Below are 20,004 nucleotides of genomic sequence, written 5' to 3'. Positions count from 1 at the left end.
AATTGGAGTCTAGGTCCGCCCGAAGCCGAGCAACTTTATCTGCGAGGAATTGGACGTAGTCCTCAGCTCTGCCTTGCAAAGGATCGCTCGTATCCCTCCTATTTAGGAGGGAACGGGTTATCCTGAACAAGGCGGCTGGGCACGACTCAGTGGAAGCAATCAGAGAGGCAATCTATGTTCTTTTTGTCGTCCTAATTGCCCGGATGTAAACTCTGATGCTAGATGTTAAAAGTGCTCGGTCTGACTTGGACTTACTGGATCTCCATCGGTGCTCTAGGCGTCTCTTTCGGCACTTCATCTCCCGGAGTTCCTCAGTAAACCAAGGGGCCCTCCTGGATCCACTGCCTCGGATCGGCCATAAAGGCGCAATCCGGTTAAGAGCCTCTGTCGCTGGATTCGTTTTCTTGGCTGAGGAGGGTGACATCAATGCTCAGCTTCGGAAAAAAAATTCCCTGTATGTAGAAATTAACCTGTGGTGTAGAGCCTCACCACCCATCATCCCCAAGAACTAGCTGTCACGATTTGGAAGAATATTCAGGCCAATGGGCAGCCTCTGATACCCTACAGGTAAGACATTGGCAGATAATGATTGTTCCTAAATACATCTCTTTTCAACTTAGCTTGGGAAGCAAATCTCTTTCTCCAGGACATGTTGTTGTGGCTGCCAGTGGAGCTGGTGGCAGACTCAGACAGTGAGGAGGTTGGGGAGGAACATGGGCCAGTCCTGGAGTCTGGGGAAGGATCTGATGAAGGCTCTGTGTTGGGGGCAGAGATGGGGCCAGGGCCATTGGACAGTTATCAGCTGCCTTCAGGAGATCAGTGGGGCAGAAGAACAGCTGGAGCCTGTTCCAAATGTGTGCATGTGCAGAGGTGTCAGGAGAAGGGAACAGTTAAGGAACAAGGGCTGACTCAGGAGTAAAGGCACAGTTGGACGGTGAATGGTCCCTCCCATAGGGAATAAAAAGGAGTGAAAGGGGAGGGGAGTTTGCAGGAGACAATTTGTTTAATTAGTGTGAAGATTTGCTCATGACTCTCAGAGGTATTATACTTGCCAAATATTTTCTTGTACAACATTGCATTTGGAAGAGATAGGCCTGGCAGCTCTCCAAGCCTGATAAGGTCTGTGGTTGTAAATTCACCCTTGAAAGACTGTTTGCCGGGACATTGCTGAATGTGAATGAGAGGAATTCACATTAGCTTCATAAAAAGGGATTTTGTCGGGACAAGGAATCTGCTTCGTGATTTTGCGAAGCCTAGGTCAGAACATGACTTCATGTGCGAGCTTGTGTGTGCGTGTGAAAAGATATCCAATTTTAAATAATGCAATTTTTAAAAGTAAGCATATTTTAAAGTTATTTGCATTTAGCTTAAAATAAATAATGTCTTTGCAACTTGCACAGAAATCCCGGGTATCACTTTGATTTTAGCAATGAGAACCTAACAAATTGTGTTTTTTTTTTTTTTTTAAGTACTCGATGTACAAGATGTAACAAAGGGAAAATCATGGAATAGTGACTAGGATGTTGGAATCAGCCTGGGAGAAATATCCAGGTTGGTCGCCTTCACTCAACCATGGAAGTGACTGGGTGACTTTTGATGCCATTACTCTCTTGCAGCCCAACTGAAATATAAACAGGAGCAATCACCCCACACATACTAGCTCAAGTTTCACAAGGAAATGTGAGACAGATATAAGATAACCTTTATTGTCATTTTCTTTTTCTGTGAACACACTGGCACACCTTAAAAAAGGAAATTTGGATGCCCGCTCTCAACAGGAAATAAGCCAAAACATTGAAAAATATGAAAATGGAAATACTGTATATCTATATATAGTAAATTTATTTATTTATACACCATTCCAATCTAGATGACTTAAGGTACCAGATAAAAAGCAGAAAACTGTTGCGTTCTAGTCCTACAAGGGAGGAAGTAGCTCAGTGGCTAAGACACTGAGCTTGTCAATCAGAAGGTTGGCAGTTCAGCGGTTAGAATCCCTAGTGCCGCAAAACAGAGTGAGATCCTTTGACTTGTCCCAGCTTCTGCCAACCTAGCAGTTCGAAAGCACGTAAAAATGCAAGTAGAAAAATAGGGACCACCTTTGGTGGGAAGGTAACAGCGTTCCGTGCACCTTCAGCGTTTAGTCATGCTGGCCAAATGACCACAGAGATGTCTTCAGCTGGCTCTTTAGCTTCAAAACGGAGATGAGCACCGCCTCCTACAGTCAGGAACGACTAGCACGCACATGCAGGGGAACCTTTACCTTTACCTTAGTCCTGCCTTAGCCATGAAAGCCAGCTGGGTGACTTTGGACCAGTCACTCTTATTCTGCCCAACTCACCTCACGGGGCTGTTGTTATGGGGAAAACAGAAGTAGGAATGTCCCTTGGATATGTTTGCCACCTTGAGTTATTTGTAAAAACAATTAAGACAGGATACAAATAAAGCGATGCTTAAAACTGAAAGGACATTTTAGGATTTGGTATTTTTTAAATTTATGTAATGCACAATGCCACCCTAAGCACATTTAAAGAAATAAGGACAAAATAGACAATTTCACATCTCTAAATGATTATCCCTGAGGACTGAGAGTGCTCAGCATATCCTACCTTCCTCCCCCTCCTTAACTATAGCTTAAATCCTAAAGTCATCCCATTTCCAATCAGGATCATGCTTATGTTCACACGAGGATCGTGGAAGATTTTTTCATTTAGCTGATGAATATGTTGGGCTGCGCGATCACTTTTGCCAGGTTTAAGTACTTTTCCCGATACCAAAACCTGTTAGAAAACAGAGAGAAAACCATACAGAGCATGCAAGATTCGTGCCATGTATTACAACACTGTTACATTGGAGACAGCCGTCAGAGAAGGTCTGGAAACCCAAATGTAACTCTTGGCTGAGGCTCATTAAAATAGCTACCTCTTTTCTCAGGACTCAGGCGCTCTACATGGGGCTGCCCCTGAAGAGTGTTCGAAGACTACAGTTGGTCCAGAATGCACCCGCGCGAGCGATAATGGGTGTATCTAGATACACCCGTTACACCTATCCTCCACGAGCTGCACTGGCTCCCCATAGGTCTCCGGACGCGCTTCAAGGTGCTAGTCGTTACTTTTAAAGCCCTACATGGTATAGGACCTGGCTACCTGAGAGACCGCCTCCTGCCATTCACCTCCCAATGACCAATAAGATCGCAGAGGTTGGGCCTCCTTCGGGTGCCGTCGACCGGACAATGCCGGCTGGTGGCCCCCTAAGGGAGGGCCTTCTCTGTAGCTGCACCGGCCCTGTGGAACTATCTACCCGCAGAGATCCGGACCCTTACTACTCTCCCGGCCTTCCGTAAAGCGACCAAGACCTGGCTGTTCCAACAGCCTGGGGCTGTTGATTATATCCAGCCCCACTTAGACTGAATGGATGGTGTATTATTTTAATAATTGTATCTTTTCTTAAATTTTTTAAATGCTTTTATCTTGCTTGTGAGCCGCCCAGAGTCCCAATAGGAGTAGCGGCATACAAATTTTATTAAACTGAAACTGAAACTAAACCGCGAGGATCTCTATGTTCTGCTGCAACCACGCAAACCTGGAAACTGTGCTGGCCGGTTCAGTGAGTTGCAGGCAATTGGGGCCTCTACAACTTGTTCCAAAGGGCTGCCTTGCCCTACCTTCCCATTATGACTTAAGTTTACAATCGGACCTTTGTTTTATGAACCACCCAGGCTAAAGCAAAGATTCCACAGGAAAGTTTATTGCAAAGTCAGTGCGGACTGCACTGCAACCTTAATCCTTCCTGGGGAGAAAGTAATCCATAGCAGAATTTTGCCAAAGGCAAAATTACAGAATAACAAAGCTGAAAGGGATCTTGGAGGTCTTCGAGTCCAATCCTCTGCTTAGGCAGGCAAAACTGTACCATTTCAGGCAAGTGGCTGTTCAGTCTCTTCTTTAAAAAATTCCAGTGTTGGAGCACCCACAACATCTGGAGGAAAGCCATTCCACTCCACTGGTTTATTGTTTTGTCAGGAAATTTCTCCTTATTTGTAAGTTGCTTTTCTCCTTGATTAGTTTTTATCTGTTGCTTCTTGTTCTACCCTCAGCTGCTTTGGAGAATAGTTTGATTCCCTCTTCTTTGTGGCAGTCCCTGAGATATTGGAACCCTGCTATCATGTCTCCCCTAGTCCTTCTTTTCATTAAACTTGTTGTTAGTTATGAAGTTGTGTCCAACCCATCGCAACCCCATGGACAACGTTCCTCCAGGCCTTCCTGTCCTCTACCATCCCCTGCAGTCCATTGAAGCTCACACCGACTGCTTTGGTGATTCCATCCAGCCACCTCATTCTCTGCCATCCCCTTCTTCTTTTGCCCTCCACCTTTCCCAGCATCAGGCTCTTCTCCAGTGAGTCTCTGAGTCTTCATTAAACTAGACATGCCCAATTCCTGCAACCGTTCTTCATTTTAGCCTCCAGCAAAACATCTAGGAAAGCAAATGTAGCATTGTCTGACCTGGACTCTGTGATTCAGGGCAGTAGCCCCCAGCCTGAGCAGAGGGTTGGACTAGAAGCCCTCCCAGGTCCCTTCCAACTCTGTTACTCTGTTCTGTGTCAGGCCTGCAGCCATCTTTTCCTTTGGATCTTTGGCCTGTCATACTTTCTATTATTCTACTATGCATTGTCTATTGTGGGAAAATGAGAGGGGGGATTGTAGGAGTGAGATGTGATGTAGCCATAACAAAATCCTTTCTAGAAAGCCAAGGTCATTTTTTGTCTCTGCACCTCTGCACCTGACTGGAACTGGATGGGTGGAAGCTGCCAGCATGGCAGTGGAAGACTGGACCATATGATGGACTTATGGGTGCGGGGGCAAGATCTTGAACTTTCAACTAGGTGGGGAAAATCAGGAAGCTTTCAGATTCGGGTTTTCCTAGATGTGCCAACATGGCTCTCTTAATAAATTGGAACTTTGAGCAATACTTTGCCTTAGACTCTGATTTAGGGTGCTATTTGGAACCCTGACATTCTGTTCTTTTGAGCAATTGGCCACTTCTGTGGAGAGATCCTTTTTCATGGACTGAAGGGGATCTGTGCTGCCTGCATCCTGCAAATGAAGCTTCACTTGTTTGTGCCCAGTGCCGGTCCATGCACCAAGAATTGAGGACTCCTTGTTATGAAGGCAGTGAAGGGAAAACGGCCTCAATTTTCAAGACTCTGTCACTGTAGCCTCTTTCAATCACCAGTTTTGCTGGTTTGTCTGTTTCCTGACCTGGTCCTGCCTCGAAGGGCTAATACAGCTGCAGTTCAAACTTGTGACCTGTGACACGCATGCTATAGGTTTGGCAGCATTCGTGCAACTGCTGCCAAAAAAGTCAACACAGTTTTAGGCTGCATAAACAGAGGAATAGAATCAAGATCCTGTGAAGAGTTAATACCACTTTATTATGCCTTGGTAAGGCCACACTTGGAATCCTGCATTCAGGTTTGGTCGCCACGATGTAGAAAAGATGTGGAGACTCTAGAAAGAGTGCAGAGAAGAGCAACCAAGATGATTAGGGGACTGGAGGCTAAAACATATGAAGAACGGTTGCAGGAACTGAGTATGTCTAGTTTAATGAAAAGAAGATGACTAATGACTAGACATGATAGCGGTGTTTTGATATTTGAGTGGCTGACATAGAGCGGAGGGGGTGGGGGTCAAGCTATTTTCCAAAGCACCAGGATCGCAATGCTTGCGTTCTGATATCTCAGGGGCTGCCACAAAGAAGAGGGCGATCTCCAAAGCACCTGAAGGGAGGACAAGAAGCAATGGGTGGAAACTAATCAAGGAGAGAAACAACTTAGAAGTAAGGAGAAATTTCCTGACAGTTAGATCAATTAATCAGTGGAACAAGTTTCCTCCAGAAGTTGTGAATGCCCCAACACTGGAAGTTTTTAAGAAGATGTTGGATAACCATTTGTCTTAAGTGGTGTAGGGTTTCCTGCCTAGGTAGGGGGTTGGACTAGAAGACCTCCAAGGTCCCTTCCAACTCTGTTATTCTATTCTATTCTATTCTATTCTATTCTATTCTATTCTATTCTATTCTATTCTATTCTATTCTATTCTATTCTATCACAGGCCTAGAGGTCTGAAAGTTTCTAAAAAAAGGAGATTCAGGGAGAATATTAAAAGGAATTTCTTAAGATTTGTTTTGCTTAGAAAAGTGGAGGACTCCTCCATCCTACTGGATGGATTTACAAATAGGTTTGTTTTAGGGTGGCTTAATGAATCCTTTTACTGAGCATGAAGTTGGACTATTTGACTTTTAGATGATCTAGCATTAACTTAAGATTATTGCCATTTAGAGGATCTTGCAGGTCTGGAAAGAACTGGTTCTTCTGAAGGAGAAGAAAAGTTAGATTCCAAAGGGTAGTTTTGGATTTGGGCCTCAGGCTGAACCTTCTACTTTTTCTTGAGAATATGCTTTATGGCCGATCCCTTCTCCCCTCTGGCCAGTGACCCAAAAGAAGGTTAAAGAAGAAGATAAAACAGGTTCTAATCCAGAAAAACCACCAAGATCTGCTCTGCTCCCACTTTTTCCGAAGTACTTACGTTGTCAAGAACTAATATCTTCCCTTTTTTTATGAGCCGTAAACATTTTTCGTAGTAATCGTTGTAACTCTCTTCGTCTGCATGGATGAAAGCAAGGTCAAAGGTTCCAGCTTCACCATTGGCTAGAAGTTCCTCTACATTAAAAAAAATCAAAATAAGTTTTGGGTTTTTTTAAAATGCAAAAAAATTCCTTCCGTCCACCTTCTCTCTGTCGTTGTACTCTTATCTGCACTGGTTGAAAGGCAATATTGCAGGCCAATTCTGCTGACAGCCTGCAATTCGATTCATTTCCTTCCTCCCTCCCCCATCCATTCATCCATCCATGATGCACAGTGGTTACAATGCAGTATTGCAGGCTAATTCTGCCAACTGACTGCAGTTCGATCCTGACCACTCAAGGTTGACTCAGCCTTCCATCCTTCTGAGATGGGTAAAATGAGGACCCAAATTGTTGGAGGCAATGTGCTGACTCTGTAAACCACCTAGAGAGGGCTGTAAAAGTACTGTGAAGCAGTATATAAGTCTAAGTGCTATTGCATTCGGACAAGTCCAGCCTGCAAAGGGAAGGGGATGAGGAACGATGAGAATCCCGAATTCCAGTTTCCTCTTAAGCCAAACCAACCTTGCTATTCAGACACGATTCTATTTGTGAAACCACAAGTTTTGGGGATGGAGTTCCAATCACTTCCATAGGTGCTTTTTCAGGAGGCAAACTGGACTTTCCTGTTTTTTCTTTTGAAGACGTTTCACTTCTCATCCAAGAAACTTCTTCACCTCTGAAGGATTTATATTCCTTGCAGACGATTGGTCATTTGCAACCTTTTAGAGGCTCATTGAGGTCACTTGGAGGTTTATCTCTGTCCTCGGGATCACCTGACTAGCGCAAATGGTTCCTGTAGTCTGCCATTTTTTCCTCTGGAAATCCATTCCTACTCACACACCATTCCGAGGGTCTTCATCCCAAATTGTATAGCTGTAGAGATTCTCAGTCATCCAGGTCATGGTTGGCCCAAAAGTGCTTTTTCAGGAGGCAACTGGACTTTCTCATTTTGTCTTTTAGTGACTCTGAGGACACAGATAAACCTACAAGTGCTTCAACAACCTTATAAAAGGATGCAAATGACCAGCTGCCTGCAAGGAATATAAATCCTTCCATTCCCCACCATCAGCCAGAGCTGAAGAAGCTTCTTGGATGAGAAGCAAAACATCTTCAAAAGAAAAAACAAAGACAGTCCTGTTGTAAAGGTTCCCCTCACACATATGTGGTAATTGTTCCTGACTCTAGGGGGCAGTGCTCATCTCTGTTTCTAAGCCAAGGAGCCAGCGCTGCCCCAAGATGTCTCTGTAGTCATGTGGCTGGCATGACTCAATGCTGAATGCGCACAGAACACTGTTACCTTCCCACCAAAGGTGGTTCCTATTTTCCTACTTTCATTTTTACATGCTTTTGAACTTCTAGGTTGGCAGAAGCTGGGAACTCACTCCGTTAAGCAGCACTAAGGATTCGAATCACCAAACTGCCGAACTTTCTGATCGACAAGCTCAGCATTTTAGCCACTGAGCCACCCTAGGGGGAACAATATAACCATCTCTCTTTTTTTGGCCTTTCTTGAGGTCTAGAAACATCAAAGGCATTTTTGCAGGGTTGAAATATGATTTCGCGATTTGCTGCTTGCCCTGATGAGTTTTAAATGCCGTTTTCATTTTCCTTGACATGCCGACTCTCCCATGCAACGGCATGAAAGCAAAGCCTTCAGGTGTCCTGCATCTTGGGAGAATTCAGGAAGGGTTGATTGCATCAAAGGGATTAGCAAAAGGGCCTCCATCACTTTCACCAATGTCGAATAATTCCATGCAAGTGAGAAAGGGAACATTTTACCAACATTTTCACGTTGACTATGAAAAAGATGGAATTTGAAAGATTTTGGGCAACAGAACTGAAACTGCTGATCTTTTTAATTGACATGAATTTCAGATTCTCTGATTTTTCTTTAAAAATATGGAACAATTCGTCTCATTACAGATAGTCCTCGACTTACGACAGTTTGCTTAGTGACTGGAGTTACAGCAGCCTTGAAAAAAAGTGACTTAAGAGCATTTTTCATACTTATGACTGTTGCAGCATCCCCATGGACACGTGGTCTAAATTCAGACATTTGGCAATTGACTCATCATTATGATGGTCGCATTGTTCCGGGATCACGCCATTCCCTTTTGTGACCTTCTCTCAAGCTGAGTCAATGGGGGAAACCGGATTTACTTAACAACCGTGTTGCTCACTTAACAAATGCAGTGATTCACTGAACAACTGTGGCAAGGAAGGTCACTTAACGAACATCTCCCTTAGCAACATAACTTTTGTACTCAATTGTGGTCGTAAGTCGAGGACTACCTTAATGATTCAGGAAGTCTCTCCCTCAATTTGTTTATTACTTATTTGTTGCATTTATTTGCCACCCATCTCACAATGATTCGCTTAACAACTGTGCCAAAAAAGGTATAAAATGGGGCAAAACTCATTTAACAAATGTTTTGCTTAGCAACAGGCAGGCAGGGAGCGTGATGGGCCAAAGCAAGGGAGGGTTGATGCCTGAACAGACCCCACCCCCCCAGGCCCCCAACCCTTGCAGTCAGACCTCTTGCTTCCACCTACCTAATGTTTCAATGGCTGGTTTTATCCTTAGATCGATCTTACGTAGCACCCCGGCCTGGAAGGAAAGAAAACAGATCAAAGGTTTCATAAGGAAGGGATTGGCAACGTTTTGAGGTCCCAGATGCTCAGCCTCCCCACATTGTGTGTGCATTTGTGTGTGTGAGGAAGTTGGGGAGGAACTTGGGCCGTTCCTGGAATCTGGGGAAGGCTCTGTGTCAGAAGCAGAGATAGAGCCAGGGCTGTCCGACATTTCCCAGCTGTCTTCGGAGTCGGAGATAAGTGTGGAGGAAGAACAGCTGGGATCTGTTCCAGATGTGCGTATGTGCAGAGCTATCAGGAGAGGAGAACAACTGAGAACAAGGAGCTGACTCGGGAAGAAAGGCACACGTGGACGCTGAATGGCCCTTCCCTGGCTGGGGAATAAATAGAAGGAAAGAGGAGTGGTTGTCATAGGAGACAAGAGTTCGTATTTCTGAAGATTTTGCTCATGGACTTTCCTGCCACAGAGATTGCTTACCATTACTTAATTTGCAGCCTTTTGGCTGGGAGCTCATGGCCTTGCAATTATCGCAAGGAACTGATAAGGTCTGTACTGCAGTTAACTCCTTGAAGGACTCTTGCCTGGACTGTTCGTGGGGGTGAATGCCATTAATTCACAGAAGCTCAATAAAGAGAGGATTTTCGGGACAAGGATTCTGTTTATTGGTTCTGCTTTACTCTACCTCTTTCCACACTGGCTTTCCGATACTGGCCAAATCTTCATTTATCTCGCAGGCAACAATTCTGCCATCCTCTGGTAGGACTAGAGCCATGCTTAAAGTATTGTACCCAGCAGAAACTCCTATGGAGAAATTACAAAAAAGACGGTTGAAGGGTGTTCCAGTTTCCGAATGAATGAGAACATACAGGTAGCCCTCCACTTACAACTGCAAAATTTTCATTGCTGAGAGTTTTTTTTAAAAAGTGAGATGTGCTCAATTTTACAACCTTTATTGCCGTGGTTGTTAAGCAAACCACTGCGGTTGTTCAGTGAATCACACAGTCCTTAAGCAAACCCAGCTTCCCTCATTGACTTTGTTGTCGGACGTCGGCTGGAAAAATCACAAATGGGGATCATGTAATGCTGGGACACTGCACCTGTTGAAAATACAGGCCAGTGTGTCCGAATTTGGATCTCGTGAGCATGAGGATAGCAATAGTACATAGACTTATATACCGCTTCACAGTGTTTTACAGCTCTCTCTAAGCAATTTATAGAGTCAGCCTATTGCCCCCAACAAGCTGGGTCCTCGTTTTACCCACCTTGAAGGGATGAAAGGCTGAGTCAACCTTGAGCCATCAGGATCGAACTGATGGCAGTGGGCAGAGTCAGACCGCAATTCTGCATTCTAACCACTATACATCATGGATGGATGAATGGATGAAGGAAGGAAGGAAGGGCAATAGCACTTAGACTTGACTTATATACCGCTTCATTGTGCTTTACAGCCCCTCTCTAAGCTGTTTACAGAGTCAGCCTATTCCACCCAACAAGCTGGGTCCTCATTTTACTGACCTCAGAAGGATGGAAAGCTGAGTCAAACTTGAGCCACCAGGATTGAATTAATGGCAGTGGGCAGAGTCAGCCTGCAATTCTGCATTATAACCACAGCACCACTATGGTCTAAAATGTGAGCACCGGTCATAAGTCACGCTTCAGAGCCATAGTAACTTCAAGCAATCACTAAATCAAAGTCAAGGACTGATTTCATACCCCATTCTTCTTAACAGCAAAGTAGTATCAGCTTTCTCCTCCAACACTCTAAATCAGGGGTGTCAAACTCAAGGCCTGAAGGCCGAATCCAGCCCGTGGGGTGCTTAGATCTGGCCCACGGGGCTGCCCTGGAAACAGCGAAAGACTGGTCTGTGGAGCTCTGTTTTTAGGTTTATTGGATTTATATGCAGTTTTATTTTGCTGGCAGAGGGTTGTAGGAGGCTAGCAGAGGGGCAGCCGAAAACGGAGCTGGGGAGCCCATTTTCTCTGGCATAGCATTCGACCACTACATGCGCCCCCAACATGAGCTGCCCACACCCACCCTGGCCACCCCTACTCCACCCACCCTGAGGTCAAACACAACCCTGATGCAGTCCTCAATGAAGTTGAGTTTGACACCCCTCCTCTAGCTCTTAAGTTTTGAGGAACCCCGAGTAGACACTCATCCTCAGAAGAAAAGGATGGTGTCAACCATTCCACTCAGTCATCTAGCAAAGAAAGACTCCTGGCCATTTGTCTTTGCCAATGATTGCAGAAGTAGCCACGCCAACAATGCAAAGTAAATTAAAGTAAGTAAAGTTATCTGTAAACGTCCAGTTAAGGTGCTTGCATATTGTTTAGGGGACAGGTTCTCGGTTCCCAGCTCTACATGCAGATGGTTGACCTTGGCTGGCTGAAGCTTCTTAGAAGGTTCAGCCAGGCTTCCATCCGCCCCCCCCTTCCCTTCTTCCTTACAGCCCAATCTTTCTCTCCCCTACTCCACCCTCGTTGCTAATGTCAGGTTGTCAGTTCATGAAGCTTGGACAGGAGAGATGCAGCCGTGACAGACAGTTTAAAACAAACTGCTTTTCCGTTTTATTTTGCCAGAGTGTGGGAGTTTGAGGGAAGGGACCAGTTGTAATCTGAGTACCAGCGGTAGAAGATTAGACTGTGACCTGTAAGATGGCCGCTTTATTGTGGGACTAAATCCTGAATCTTCCTGGTTGTAGGCAATCTCACTTACCTATCTCAATTACCTTTTTTGCTCCAACAAGCCTGATCAGGTTTGCCACCAACTGGGCCTGATCAGAAGAGATACGCAGCTTTTTGCCAGGAGTAGAAGATGCAGCCTAGAGAAAGCAAAACAGGGGCCCACATGAGAAACTCTTCTGCAATTCCATGAACGCCCTCCCTGAACGAGCCTTAGCATGTCTGGCAGGGAGGACCTCTGGAAACTGGGAATTTCTGCATGACCACTCTCTATCCCACAATTCAATTTATTGTTTAATGCAGACCCCGAGCCCCAGGCCACACCCGGGCTCTCCCTCCCTCCCTCCCCTGACTTTACTATTTTTACAAACAACTCAAGACAGGGAAGGCTGTATGTATGTATGTATGTATGTATGTATGTATGTATGTATGTTCTAGCATAACTGTGGAGCACCTGGGCAATTTCAACCAAACTTGGTACACAGATGACTTGCCCTCTGGAAACAAATACTGGTGAGGTAAGACACCCCTGTGAGTATCTGTGTGTTCCAGCATAACTCTGGAATGCCTGGACTGTTCAGGAGAGCAAGCGCGGCTTCCTAGAGCAGCAATTGTTTGTGATGTCAGTTCCATCACAGCTTCCTCTGAAAAGCCAGCCATGAGGTTCACCCTCCAGTGGACCAATAGGAAGCGCCTGATTGATTTGGGACAAAGTTACAGGATCGTAGACAGGGCAGGAAAGAGGAACACATGGGAGGGGGGAAGGAAGAGGGCAGGGTCATATATATATATGTCTAAAGGTAAAGGTAACAGTTCCCCTGCACATGTGTGCTAGTTGTTTCCAGCTCTAGGGGTGATGCTCATCTTCGTTTCTAAGCCAAAGAGCCAGTGCTGTCTGAAGATATCTCCGTGGTCACGTGGCTGGCATGATTCAATGTCGAAGGTGCACAGAGCGCTGTTACCTTCCCACCAAAGTGGTCCCCATTTTTCTAATTGCATTTTTTACATACTTTCAAACTGCTGGGTTGGCAGAAGCTGAGACAAGTCACGGGAGCCTACGCGGCACTAGGGATTCAAACCACCGAACTGCCGACCTTTCTGATCAACAAGCTCAGCATCTTAACCACTGAGCCACCACACCCCTATATGTGTGTGTGTGTGTGTGTGTGTGTGTGTATGTATGTATGTATATATATATGTCTACAACATGACAAAAACCATGGACAAATGGTTGATGGAGTTGGTTGAAATGGCAAAACCAACAATTCTGATCAAAGAAAAGAATATAAGTACTTTTGTTTCCACATGGAGACTGCGTCTGAACTTTGTGGGAAAGCATGAAATTCTGATTTTGGGTTTTACCGATTAGACTGATAGATCTTTATAGAAATGACTTGTTTATATTATTGAGAAAAAACAAAAAGTTCTGATTAAATGTTCATGCCTTATTTTACTGCAACAGAGAGTGTCAGAAGTCAATGTGTTTTTTTTCTTCCCCCTCCCCTCCCCTCCCTCACTTCTCTTCCCTTTCCCACCGCTCTCCTATTTATTTTGGTATTTTGTATCGTGTTTTATCTTATAACTCAATAAAAAAAAGTTAAACTAAGTCAACACCAGGCACACAAATACAACTGCATGAGTTTTATTTAATGATCCATTGACTCCTGGGACTTACCAATCTCAGCTTCTTCAAAAGAGGGTGTTCTCGTACCGAGTGATCCAGGACGTATTTGTGCAGGTTGCCACTCCCTTGCAAGAAGCTGCAGGAATGCCCGGAGGTGCCAAAGGCAAATAAATCCGGCCCACGGTATCTTCTGCCTTTCGAAAGCAAATCAATCCATCCTCAGTCATATAATAAATGCTTTTAATATTTGTTAATATTTCATTCAACCCATGGGACAGCTTTTCATTCAGACGTTGTGGGAGCTTCATCCCTGGAAGCTTTCAAGAAGAGACTGGACTGTCATCTGTGAGAAACATCTTCATCAATGATTTGGATGAGGGAATAAATGGGGAACTCATCAAATTTGCAGATGACACCAAGCTGGCAAGAATAGCCAACATTCCAGAAGACAGGCTTAAGATACAAAAAGATCTTGACAAACGTGAATATTAGGCACTATAATAAAATGAAATTCAATGGTGAAAAGAGTAAGGTTCTACATTTGGGCGAGAAAAACAAAATGCACAGGTACACTATAGGTGGTACCTTGCTCAACAGTAGTAACTGTGAAATGGATCTTGGAGTCCTAGTGGACAACCATTTAAATATGAGCCAGCAGTGTGCAGCAGCTGCCAAAAAAGCCAACACAGTTCTAGGCTGCATAAGTAGAGGGATAGAATCAAGATCACGTGAAGTGTTAATACCACTTTATAATGCCTTGGTAAGGCCACACTTGGAATCCTGCATTCAGTTTTGGTCACCACAATGTAGAAAAGATGTGGAGACTCTAGAAAGAGTGCAGAGAAGAGCAATAAAGATGATTAGGGGACTGGAGACTAAAACATATGAAGAAAGGTTGCAGGAACTGGATATGTCTAGTTTAATAGAAAAAAGGTTTAGGGGAGACATGATAGCAGTCTTCCAATATCTCAGGGGTTGCCACAAAGAAGAGGGAGTCAAACTTTTTTCCAAGGCACCTGAGGGTAGAACAAGAAGCAATGGGTGGAAACTAATCAAGAAGAGAAGCAACTTAGAACTGAGGAGAAATTTCCTGACAGTTAGAACAATTAATCAGTGGAATGACTTCCCTCCAGAAGTTGTGAATGCCCCAACACTGGAAGTCTTTAAGAAGATGTTGGATAGCCATTTGTCTGAAAGGGTATAGTTTTTCCTGCCTAGGCATGGGGTTGGACTAGAAGACCTCCAAGGTCCCTTCCAACTCTGCTTTTGTATTGTAAATGGTGTAGGGCCATGATGGCAAACCTATGGCACACGTGCCACAGGTGGCACACGGAGCCATATCTGAGGGCACGTGAAGCATTGTCCCATGTCAGCTCCAGTGTTCAAGCGCACATTGGCCAGTTGATTTTTGGCCTTCCAGAGGGTGGGGGGAGGCCATTTTTGCTCTCCCCAGGCTTCAGGAAAGCCTCCGGAGCCTATGGATGGCAAACTGGAAGTTTGGAAACAAACTTCCGGTTTGCCCATTAGGGCCGTTTTTTGCCTTCCGGTGGCTTCAGGGAAGCCTCCAGAGAGAGAAAAATGGCCAACCCGGAAGTCTGTTCCCGAACTTCCGGTTTGCGTGTTGGGCCATTTTTTGCCCTCCCAAGGCCCCTAGAAAACCTCTGGAGCCTTGGGAGGGTGAAAAATGGCCCAATGGGACTACAGGAAATCCAGAGGCTTCTGTGAGGCCTGCTCACTTGCACAGGGGGTGGGGAGCGAAGGGGGGTTGTGTGTGCATGTGCAGGGGAAGGGCATTATATTATGGCCGTGGACACGCACTTGAGCGATATCGCGCACCCTTTTGGCACCCGAGTAGAAAACGTTCGCCATCATTGGTGTAGGGTCTCCTGCAGGGGGTTGGACTGGATGACCTTCAAGGTCCCTTCCAACTCTGTTAATCTGTATCTGTACCTATCTTTAAAATGCTTGATAAGAACACATTGAAATAAACTCAGAAGAGCGGCTGTCAGGAACATCACTCCTTGTTCACACAACATACTTTTATCCTGGTTTCTAAATTTACTTGGGGGGCGGAGTTGAAAGTCATAGATCATAGGGCTGGAAAAGATCTTGGAAATCTCCCTTGCTCAAGGTATGAGTCAAAAAAAAAAGACAATCTGGAATCAATTAACTCACTTTCCGCTGTTGTAGCAATACGATAGAGTTCATCCATGATAATAAGCTGTTAAAACCTAACCAAAACTAACACCAAGTTTAGTGTGCTGCGTGAATCTTTTGCTATAGATACGCATGAGCGCTTAAAAACATGTACATGTCATCCTACCCAGAAGAAAAAACTTTATCACAGGGGTGTCAAACTCCAGGCTGGTGGGGGAGGAGGATCCGGCCTATGGGGTGCTTAGATCAGACCCCGTAAGGCCGCCAAGGAAACAGTAAAGGACTGGCCCACAGTGCCTGTGGCAGCCAAAATGGAGCTCTCAAGGCCCTCCCTTGGGAGCCTGTTATCACTGGCAGAGCGCTCGGCCCACCACAGGTGCCCCCAACATGAGTGATGTTGAGCTGGCCACTCCCATCTCCCCCCCCCAGTTCAAACACCACCCATCTTTTAAATTTCATCTTCAATGAAATCGAGTTTGACACCCATGCCTTATCAGAAGATTAAGACGGATGGGACAACGGTGAATCGGTGAATCTTGGCTTAGGGAACTAAGTAGACTAATTGGGGCTTAGCCCAATCTACTCCAATCTTCCTAAGCAGAGGCCCAGTTTCCTGTCACCGTGACGTTTTGATCACAGCTTGCCCCAGACAAAGCACCCTTGTCGAAAAGTCTCTTCCTATCACTTGCAAAAAACAACACCAACAACCCGCTTCTTTTGATCTGATTCGGCTTTGATGGCCATTCAGACACAACAATCACCTTCTCATCAAAAATACCCAAGTGGGTTGCCCCAAACGCCTTCCAGCACTTTAAAGATTGCTCCATGTGGCACTAAAGGCCTTGCATTTCTTGGTGGTCTCCCATCCTGCTTAAGTTTTTTTAAATTATTTTTTTAAAAAATTATTTTGGACACATCATCATCCATTAAACAGTGTGTTGTCTGGGTACAAATGTCCCTGTACATCAAGATTTACAATATTCATTGCATTGATAATTCTCTAATCTTACAATATTAATAATCAGTATTATAACTCTATTCATTTCCCCTCTTAACACATTGTCTTAATGAAACCATAATATGTTATGGTCATTTTAACAATCCTATATAATAATCATCATATTGTTTACTTCTCTATCTTAACATACATTCTTTATTTCACTAGTCTCTATTTTTCACTTCTATTTTTATTCGCTTAAATTTTTAAAGTTAGTTAGGTATCTCTCTCCAAAGGATGGTTGAGCTTGTCTGGATCACGCAGCTAAGAAATTCCAGGACACAGTTCGAATCAGAGACAGTTATGAGACAGGAAATGATGGTGGGAAGAAGACCCCACCGTTAAATCCCCTCACCCACTTTTTATCAAACTTGGCCACTTTAATGTGGGGTGGACTTCAACACCCAGAATTCTGTCTCAGCCAGAGATTTAGGATAATTTTGGACAGGCTGCAGAATTAAAAAGTTGGAGATCTTGCAATCTAATCCCTTCCTCCTCCCCAGTTTAGGCAGAGGGGTCCTGACCCCTTCCCTTGTCCCAAAAAAGGACAATAAAGAATGTTATTTCTGCACCAAATCATGTACCCCAAACTGTCCAAGGAGCTGCTGATTCAGTTCTACACAGAAATTATTGAGTCTGTCATCTGCATCTCCATAACCTGCAACCCAAGAAGACAAACACAAAATTCAGAGGATAATTAGAACTGCAGAAAAAACAATGGCTACCAACCTGCCTTCCATTGAGGACCTGTACACTGCACGAGTCAAAAAGAGGGCTGTGAAAATATCTACACACCTCTCACATCCTGGACATAAATTGATTCAACTTCTACCTCCAAAATGATGCTATAGACAATTTTTTCTTGAACACCATCACTCAGCTAAACAAATAATTCCCTCACCTCTGTAAAACTATTCACTAAGGCTGCATTACTATTAGTCTTCTCATCGTTCCTATCACCCATCTCCTCCCACTTCTGACTGCAGGACTGTAACTTTGTTGCTTCTATTCTTATGATTTATATTGATATTGTTTCCTGATTGCTTATTTGTACCCTATTACTATCATTAACTGCTGTACCTATGACCCTTGACGAATGTATCTTGTCTTTTTATGTACACTGGGAGCATATGCACCAAAGACAAATTCCTTTTGTGTCCAATCACACTTGGCCAATAAAGAATTCTATTCTATTCTATTCTATTCTATTCTATTCTACTTCCTATTCCTATCCTATCCCTATTCTATTTTCTAACCAGCCCCGCTTTCAGCGCTGGCCAGTTCCAGGCTGCAATGCCCCCGAGCGTCGCTAGGCGGCAGGAGGACAGATGTCTACCTGCCCGCCTCCTTTCTCCATTAGGTCGCCCACGGGGGCAGCCCCATTCCCAAAGCGACCCTAAACCCGGACGATAACTGGAGGGGGGGGGGGGGTTAAGGGAAGCAAAGTCGTGAACGGGACAAGCTGGGGGTGGTGGTGGAAGCTCATCTCGGGGGTGGGAAAGTCCTCCTCAGGTGGGGATTCCCCTTGCCCTCCCACCTCCCAACCCCGCCCCTGGCGCTAGGAGGGGGGGGGGCTCCCTCTTCCACCCACGCGGGCGCCAGGTTGCCGCTTCCCATCCCCCCGTCCCTTTCCTCCGTGTCCGCGAGCGCCCGGGATTGCCCCTTTCCCGGAAGGAGGCTTCCCCACGTGTCGTCTTACCTGCGAGGAAGCCCACCGCCAGCGCCGCCCCGACGGCCGCCGTGCCCCCCAGGAGGGTCTCGCGGGAGAAGCCGGAGAAAGCCATGCCCCAGCAAGGTGGCAAAGCGGGATCCGCAGCGAAGCTTGACCGCTTTCGGAAGACCCGCCCGTCACGTGTCCCGAGGATGGCGAGCGGCCCCTGCAGGCGGCTGAACCCGGGACTTGAATTAACTTGGGACTTGAATGTTAACTCCGTTGCGCAACGAGGACTAGTAGCCTGCGTAGTGGGGTCGGTCGGGGGGGGGGGGAGACCTGCCGAATGTGGGGTGTCCCGGACTGGCCTCTTCCCAGATGGATCCAAAGGTGGGCAGCCCAGAAGTAGGTGACATATCCCGGTTCTAGAGGAACGTATGAATGCGTCCTGCTGACCGATTCAGGACGAAGAACGGCTTTGCAGGTGGATTTTTGCGCGGAGCTTCCTTGGCAACTTTGTATTTCTGGCGAGCCTGGGATGGGAGGAAGATACTTGTTGGCAAAACCGGGTCTTTGTTCCTGAAGTTAACAGATTAACAGAGTTGGAACAGACCTTGTAGGTCATCTAGTCCAACGGTATCGCTTTAACCAACGAGAAATGATGATAGATTATAAGGTAGGCCAGCACTAAAGAGGTGGACCTGCTTATCCCAAAGGCACAGTGGACGAAGATTTTGCCTGGAAATAAAAGCAATAAATTAGATTAACAGAGTTGGAAGGGACCTTGTAGGTCATCTAGTCCAACCCCCCACCCAAGCAGGACACCCTACACCAGTGTTTTTCAACCTTTTTTGTGCAAAGGCACACTTTTTTCATGAAAAAAATCACGAGGCACACCACCATTAGAAAATGTTAAAAAAATGTAACTCTGTGCCTATATTGACTATATATAAAGTGTTTTTCCCACGGCACACCTTACACTATGTCACGGCACACTAGTGTGCCGCGGCACAGTGGTTGAAAAACACTGCCCTACACCATTTCTGACAAATGGCAGTCCAATCTCTTCTTGAAAGTCTCAAGTGATGAAGCTCCCACAACTTCTGAAGGCAACTTCTGTTCCATGGGTTGATTGTTCTCGCCGTCAGAAAATTTATCCTTATTTCCAGGTTGAATCTCTCCTTGGTCAGTTTCCATTCCTTGTCTGGTGTTCGAGTGCTTTGGAAAATAGCTTGACCCCCTCCTCTCTGTGGCAGCCTCTCAAATATTGGAAGACTGCTATCATGTCTCCCCTGGTCCTTCTTTTCACTAGACTAGCCATGCCCAGTTCCTGCAACTGTTCTTCATATGTTTTAGTCTCCAGTCCCCTAATCATCTTGGTTGCTCTTTCCACTTTTTCTAGAGTCTCAACATCTTTTTTATAGTCTGGTGACCAAAACTGGAGCAGTACTCTAAGTGTGATTTTACTAAGGCTTTTATACAGTGGTATTAGGAATCTTGGAGGTCTTCTAGTTCAACCCCCTGCCCATGAAGGAGACCTTACACCATTTCTGACAGATGGCAGTCCAGTCTCTTCTTGAAAGCTTCCAGTGATGAAGCTCCCACAACTTCGGAAGGCAATT

General features: G+C 45.3%; 1 protein-coding gene across 1 annotated transcript; it reads right to left on the bottom strand.

Annotated features, from left to right (window-relative positions):
- Positions 1–2,388: 2,388 nt before the first annotated feature.
- On the bottom strand, positions 2,389–18,567 carry COMTD1 (catechol-O-methyltransferase domain containing 1). Its single transcript, XM_032232264.1, has 7 exons — positions 18,431–18,567; positions 13,629–13,771; positions 11,988–12,093; positions 9,954–10,072; positions 9,232–9,286; positions 6,579–6,712; positions 2,389–2,780 (listed from the first exon to the last, which is right to left on the bottom strand). The coding sequence occupies exons 1-7, from the start codon at positions 18,513–18,515 to the stop codon at positions 2,628–2,630; spliced, it is 795 nt and encodes a 264-aa protein (XP_032088155.1). The 5' UTR covers positions 18,516–18,567; the 3' UTR covers positions 2,389–2,627.
- Between the last annotated feature and the right edge of the window lie 1,437 nt (positions 18,568–20,004).

Source organism: Thamnophis elegans, chromosome 15, assembly GCF_009769535.1.
Source record: "Thamnophis elegans isolate rThaEle1 chromosome 15, rThaEle1.pri, whole genome shotgun sequence".
Lineage (NCBI taxonomy): Eukaryota > Metazoa > Chordata > Lepidosauria > Squamata > Colubridae > Thamnophis > Thamnophis elegans.
The sequence above is the reverse complement of the archived record's forward strand: the minus strand, read 5'-3'. Positions and strand labels throughout refer to the sequence as shown.